The sequence below is a fragment of the Protobothrops mucrosquamatus genome, unplaced genomic scaffold (genome assembly GCF_001527695.2).
Source record: "Protobothrops mucrosquamatus isolate PMUCROS unplaced genomic scaffold, P.Mucros_1.0 scaffold_275, whole genome shotgun sequence".
Classification (NCBI taxonomy): Eukaryota; Metazoa; Chordata; class Lepidosauria; order Squamata; family Viperidae; genus Protobothrops; species Protobothrops mucrosquamatus.
In genome coordinates this window covers 759950-766293 of record NW_015386351.1, presented here as the reverse complement: position 1 = coordinate 766293, position 6344 = coordinate 759950, and the positions used below count along the sequence as shown (strand labels likewise).

Genomic DNA, 6344 nt, shown 5'->3' with positions numbered 1-6344 from the left:
CACGCGTCTCGCAGAAGCCGCGCCCACCCCATTGCCGGCAATGGCAAAACAGTCCTAATACGCCACGCGACATCACGTGACGTCGCGAGTTTGACATGTCTGCCTTGCACCATTTCAGACAAATGGTTGTCCGGTCTCTTCTTAAAAACTTCCAGTGTTGGAGCATTCACAACTTCTGGAGGCAGGTTGTTCCACTGATTAATTGTTCTAACTGTCAGGAAATTTCTCCTTAGTTTTAGGCTGTTTCTCTCCTTGATTAGTTTCCAACCATTGCTCTTTGTCCTGCCTTCAGGTGCTTTGGAGAATAGCTTGACTCCCTCTTCTTTGTGGCAACCCCTGAGATATTGGAACACTGCTATCATGTCCCCCTCGTCCTTCTCTTCATTAAACTAGACATACCCAATTCTAGCAACCGTTCCTTATATGTTTTAGCCTCCAGTCCCCTAAGCTCTAAGGCATTTATTTATGTATTTCATTAATCTTGCAGAATTATATGATTCCATGAGTATAACATTCTCACATGGCTAAAAAAGGGGAAGTAACCTTTTATTTATTACAGTGACGTTTTTGCTCATTAGTCAACAGTTTAATAGTTTGCATCTAGAATCTTGCAAGGTGACTTCAGAGAAAGTTGTAGCAAACATCATTAAATTAAGAGATAGCAGTCCACTACAATATTCCTATAATCATTTTAAGACAGTGATTCAAATCACAGAAATTCAGGCATTTCCAGCATCACATTTAATATGGCACATTGAACAAATATGTGATCTGGAAACTAATGAGGCAAATTAAGTTACAGGTATGAATTTTACATCAAATGGATTAACATTATATGGCACTAAGGGATTTTAAACACCCCGCATCGTCATGAATTTTTAATCTTGATGTGCTTTAATTCAATGTAGCAAGGCAGTTAATTCTTTTAACCATAACAACAACAAAAAAACTCACGCAAATTCTCACCAACTTTCTGGACTTTAGAAGTGATTGTTTTGAAGGAAAATATTCTGAGTGTCAATAATATACCCGCGGAGGGGGCTCAAAAGCATTAAAAAACAAAACAAAACCGTGAAATGAAGCCTGAAACCGCACGTCTCCTTGGGGAACTAGCTGGAAGTGATAATTAGACAGTCTGAAGAATAAATGTTGAGAACAAAAAGAGAGAGAGAAAAAAAAAGAGGGGAAGAGAGAAGTGATCACACCGGTCATAGCTTCTTTTCGGATTGAGAGCCAGATCTGAGAAGGAGGCGCGGGCTACTGCAAGAGCACCCCGAGCCGCCGGGGATCCCAAGAGCCAAGGCAAGCCATCGGCAAGCCCGGCTTGAATTCCATTCGCATTCCCGCAGTTCCTCGCAAGGAACTTCTTTTTTTCCCTCCCTCCCTCCGTCCCTCTCTCCTCCCTCGGGCTCGACAGCCTCCCCTTTCCCGAGGCCCTATAGAGAGCGTTTGACAGAATGGAGACAGTTGTCATTGGCTAACGCGACGGCCCGTGGAGAAAACCGCCGCTTCCGATTGGCTAAAGCGCAACGCTGTTTTCTCGTGCCTCGGTTTTTTTTTGTTTTTTTTTTAATGTCCACATTATCCCTCCCATAGTCTTGTGTCTCACCCACTCGCTTATTCTCCCTCTCCCTCCCTTTGGACTCGGGCAGCGTGCGCGCCCCGCCCAACCTGTACCCCGTGCTCTATATATAGATAAGGCGGCATAGCAAACTGGGCAGAGCAGAGGTGGTTGGGCTCGAAGTGAGAGCTGGGAAGGGAATTGGTCAGACAGACAAACAGATTGATTGGGTAGGTGGCGGCTGGATTATTATTATTATTATTTTAATTTCCACCCCACCTCCACGATTTGTAATTTTCTGCTCTCCTTTTTTTCTTTTTTTTTTCTTCCTCCCTTCCTTTTTTGCAAAATCCGAAGATTTCCAGCGGTCCGAGCCAGGCTCGTTCATCCCTTCGATTTGCCCAGCAAAAAGAAAGCGCTGCATCGCCTCTTGTCTTGTCATCCTGCGGGCGGGAGCTGTTTGGCTCCGGCGCCGAGCGGCTCTTGTTGCCTGCTTGCGTCTTTCTTTGCACCATGAAAGCGGTGAGTCCCGTCCGACACCCCAGCAGGAAAGCTCTGACTAGCGGCTGCTGTTGTGGAGGCGGCGGCGGCGGCGGCGGCGGCAGCAGCGGCGACGGAGGCGGCGGCGGCGATCTGGCTGTGCGTTGCCTGGCCGAGCACGGCTGCTGCTACAAGGGGAGCCCCTCGCTGGGCGAGGAGCCCGCCACTCTGTGTCTTCAGTGCGACATGAATGACTGTTACAGCCGCCTTAGGAAGCTGGTGCCCACCATTCCGCCCAACAAGCGGGTCAGCAAAGTGGAGATCCTGCAGCATGTGATCGACTACATCCTGGATCTGCAGCTGGCCTTGGAGACGCACCCGGCTTTGCTCCGGCCGCCGCCGCCGCCGCCGCCCCCGTTGCACCCGGCAAGTTACCCAGGAGGGCCTCCCCGGACCCCGCTCACAGCGCTCAACACCGACCCGGTAAGAGTCGCCGCGCCGCTGAGCGTAGCAGGAAGAGGAGGGGAGGGGAGGGGAAGAGAGGCGGCTTCGGAGAACGGAGGTGGGACGGTGGCGCTTCTCTCGAGGACGCCCCCCGAGAAGGAGCGGGGTCAGCCCCGCGTCTTAGTTACCCTCCAGCCCTACGCGCACTGGGGCAAAAAGCAGCTCTAACCTGCCAAAGATCTTAGCCTCATCCTAAGGACGATTCCCCGCGCGATCCACAAGCCCGTGAAAGAGGAATGATCCTAATCTGGCTCCTTACCCCATGACACCTCTTTTTTTTTTTTTTTTTTTGGCGTTTGCTTACCTTTTTTATATAAATCTTTGGAATTAATTACATCTCGCCTGTCTCCCGGGAGCCCAAGGAGGTCACTCCTTCCCATGGTTTTTGAACCTGGGTCTCCCGGTCCCGATTCCCAATCTTAATGATCTCACCCCGCCAGATTTGCCAGTGGGATGGTAGCCATCTCTGTTTTGTTGAATGCCGGTCCTTTTAATCTCTGCGGGGCGGAAAGTCTTCGGAGAGAAAATACTGGTTAATTAGGCTGTGAATTGCAAGCCCGGTATATTGGTATTGCCTTTAAATTGCATAGCAGATTGGATGGCGGAGGTCTCTGTGGGGGTGTGAGTAGAGGTATATACCTGCCAGCTCTTAATAACATATAAGATGCAATTGCTCGTGCTTATTGAATTGTATGCGTTCCCAGGCTATGTGTTGCCAGCCATTGTCATTCAGGAACTATAGGTAACATTTAATAAGATAGCTTTTGCATGTGTGTGTAGAGCATGATTCATTTATTAGGTAGGGAATCAAATATTTAAGTTATATAGAGGTAACTTCCTGCTTGATTCTAATGGGTGTTGCTTCTCTTAAGAGTTGTCCTGATCTAACTACACAAATACTCTTTTCCTTTACTTAGTTGTAATACAGTGCATATTAGCACCTGCCCTTTAGAATTGACTAGACATATAGCATTGGAAGCAAATTGAGAATATTGTATTTGTGCCATCAGCCTGTGCTAGTGATTTGCAGGATTGGAGTCAAATGTGCTTAGAAGTAGAAGAACTATTGGAAAGAATAAAGGAGCATGCTCTAAATAAACACTTGTTTAGTAAAGGACCAAAGAGGGCATAGTTTTGAAACACCACCTTCACAATCCATTATTCCCAGACATCAAAAATATGCTTCCAGAAAAAAGAAGTCATGTGCCAGAGATTTAGATTCCAGTCTCACAAATCTGAGTTACGCCAGGGGGTTCTTTTGCTTGGTTGTGTTGCACTGGAAAAAAAAACAACCACATAAGCCCTCAGCTGCAGTTAGCCGTTCCTGTAGGGGTCTATCAAGCGAAGGGTCGTCACCCTTGGCAGCTTTCAGTCTGACACTAACTGCTGGCCTGGGTGGGGATCTACAGCCATCTGAAGCTGACAAAATTCTTGCAGCTCCCTCTGCCTCTGTTTCAAATTGTCTTGCAACCAGCCCGCCAGGGAAAGAGGGCTGTTTATTATTAAACTTGGTATTTGCATTTGCTGTAATGTTCAACTCTTGTTTTGTTCTTCTGCAGGCGGGTGCTGTTAATAAGCAAGGAGATAGTATTTTGTGCCGCTGAACTGCACTTCCAAGGTGAGTATGTCTTTCAAGATTGGCAGAGTGGAAGAGCGGAGAGCATTTGTCATTCCTAGTAGTGACTTTGTAGTTTAATCTAAGGCAGCAACCTTAGGCACACTCACCTGGAAGTAAGACTCCCTGAAATCTGTGGGACGTGCCTGTGTGCAAAATATAAGAAGGATTCAGTTTCAGTTCTTCTCACTTAGCGGAATGGCACGTTTGTAAGAACCTAAAAGCAGCAGTGCAATAAAATACCTGTTTCAAACTAGGGCATGAGATTGCAGTCCACCAACTAGTTCAACTTGGGCACTTACGTTTTTAACAACATAATCTTCCTTTAATAACACAATCCTTCAGTTGAGTTAAAAGTTATTATAGTTTTGAGGCTCAAAGCAGGGAACAAGCTTGCTTCCCTTATATTTTCTTTTTAATTCTAGACACATATTTTAGGATAGGTAGGGTCAGATTACATTTGTTCTAAATAGCATACTTTTATTCTAAAGGGCTGTGTATTATTAAACAGGTAATGTGTGTTAATTAGTCCAGACGTTTGGTATGTTCTAAGCATGTACGATGGACAAAAACTTAAGAAAAATAAACTGCTTTCTGCATGCTTAGAAAAAGAAAGCTGCATTTGGTCTAACTGCAAGGTCTTTTGACTGATGCAAAGGACCAGCAAGGTGCCCTTTTCAACAATCTTTAGGAATTCCCTTCTTTTCTTTTCTGTAAAAGCCATGAATAATACATTATGGAAATGCTGTTGAATGAGGGGTCCTTGATGTTCTCTTGAGCTTGGCGGATTTACCCAAACTAGGTAACAAAACATCTGCAAGAAAACCACCAAGTTCAGAGAGCACCAAAGACCTCTCATTTCAACCCCGAGCTACAAATATTCTCCTTGATTGGTTGCTGCTGAATGTCTTGCATGTATGTTGCTTTGGCATGTAGGCTGAATTCCCCCCCTCCCCACTTTACTTGGATGCAAATCCTATTTAACTCCATACAATTTAATTTCCAAGTAAACATGCATCAGGGCTTTCTGTTGCCTATGTGCTTCATCTGTGCAAACAGAAACGGAGGAGTGACTTGGAGGGCACTTTTCCCTAACTCTTTTCCTCTCTTCTACTCCCCGGCAAGCTTCTTCTCGCTGGGACTTGCAGCTGTATTCCTCTGCTTGGCCTAGCCTGGGAGCTGCCCTTGTTGTTTGACCTGGTTTGTTTTGGGTTGTTGATCAAGCATGTCTTCTGTTTTGTTGGTGGCGCCAGTCAGTCTGGAGCAGAATGGTTCACACCCCCTCCTCTATTCATTCCTCTTCCACAGGTGTGCAGCAAGCAGATCCTGAGCCACAGAAGCAGAAAGACACATTAGAGGAGGGAGGGGAAAAACAGAGAGATGAAAAAAAAAACAACCACCAGCCACTAGGCTAAAGGAAAAAAAAAAAACCTCAACTACTCCAGAATTCTTTCCATACTTCCTTTAGAGTGAGAGAAAGAATTTTTTTTTTCAAAACTTTGTACTTCATAGCATTTTTCACATGACTCTTAACTTTTTTTTTTTTTTAGATCAGATGTGAATTGTGTACATGTCTAGGAGGGAGGGGATTTAAATCTTCAGTATTGTGTGGTTTTCTGTTGGATTGAAGATCAAGGGCAAAACTGGAGTTTAGAAAATATAACTTTAATGCGTTGAGCAGTTAAAATCTGAAGCTTTACTAATCTACCAGAGGCATTGTAGATAACTTTTGTTTCGGGCATCTATTGTTTAAAATAGATGATTTTATTGTTTCCTTGGGGATTTTCTTCTCCCTGCAGGATTGTTACATATTGTATAGATTAAAATGAGTGACATTTCATACTATGTATATAGAGAGAGCTTCTATAAGTGTGAGAAAAGTTTATGCTTTAATAGACCGACTGTAATTATGAAATATTTTTAATTAAATATTTTTTGTAAATATTATCAAGATGTGTATGTTTTCTTTTTAAATATGTGGGAACATTTCTGGCTCAAGTGCAGAACTGCTGACAAAGACAATATATTGGATGTTGCCCACCCCCCCACCCCCACTCCATCCCTGTAGACTCTGAAGCTATAGGTGTAGGTAGCTTGGTCCTGCATGAATGCATGAGCTGTCTAGCCACAAATAAAATGTGTTCTGAATCCATACAGATGTGCTTTTCTTCAATCCAATTAAAA

General features: G+C 44.6%; 1 protein-coding gene across 1 annotated transcript; it reads left to right on the top strand.

The window, feature by feature from the left end:
* Positions 1 to 1721: 1721 nt before the first annotated feature.
* On the top strand, positions 1722 to 6104 carry ID4 (inhibitor of DNA binding 4, HLH protein). The gene is made up of 4 exons (XM_015831690.2): positions 1722 to 1791; positions 1919 to 2524; positions 4105 to 4163; positions 5469 to 6104. Exons 2-3 carry the CDS (start codon positions 2075 to 2077, stop codon positions 4147 to 4149), a joined length of 495 nt encoding a protein of 164 aa, XP_015687176.2. The 5' UTR covers positions 1722 to 1791; positions 1919 to 2074; the 3' UTR covers positions 4150 to 4163; positions 5469 to 6104.
* Positions 6105 to 6344: the final 240 nt, after the last annotated feature.

What these genes read in the sequence shown, in the direction of transcription:
- ID4 (XM_015831690.2), top strand. Translation starts at nt 2,075, where the DNA reads ATGAAAGCGGTGAGTCCCGTCCGACACCCCAGCAGGAAAGCTCTGACT. An exon ending in CAGCGCTCAACACCGACCCG is followed by an intron (nt 2,525 to 4,104) that starts GTAAGAGTCGCC and finishes GTTCTTCTGCAG; the next exon opens with GCGGGTGCTGTTAATAAGCA.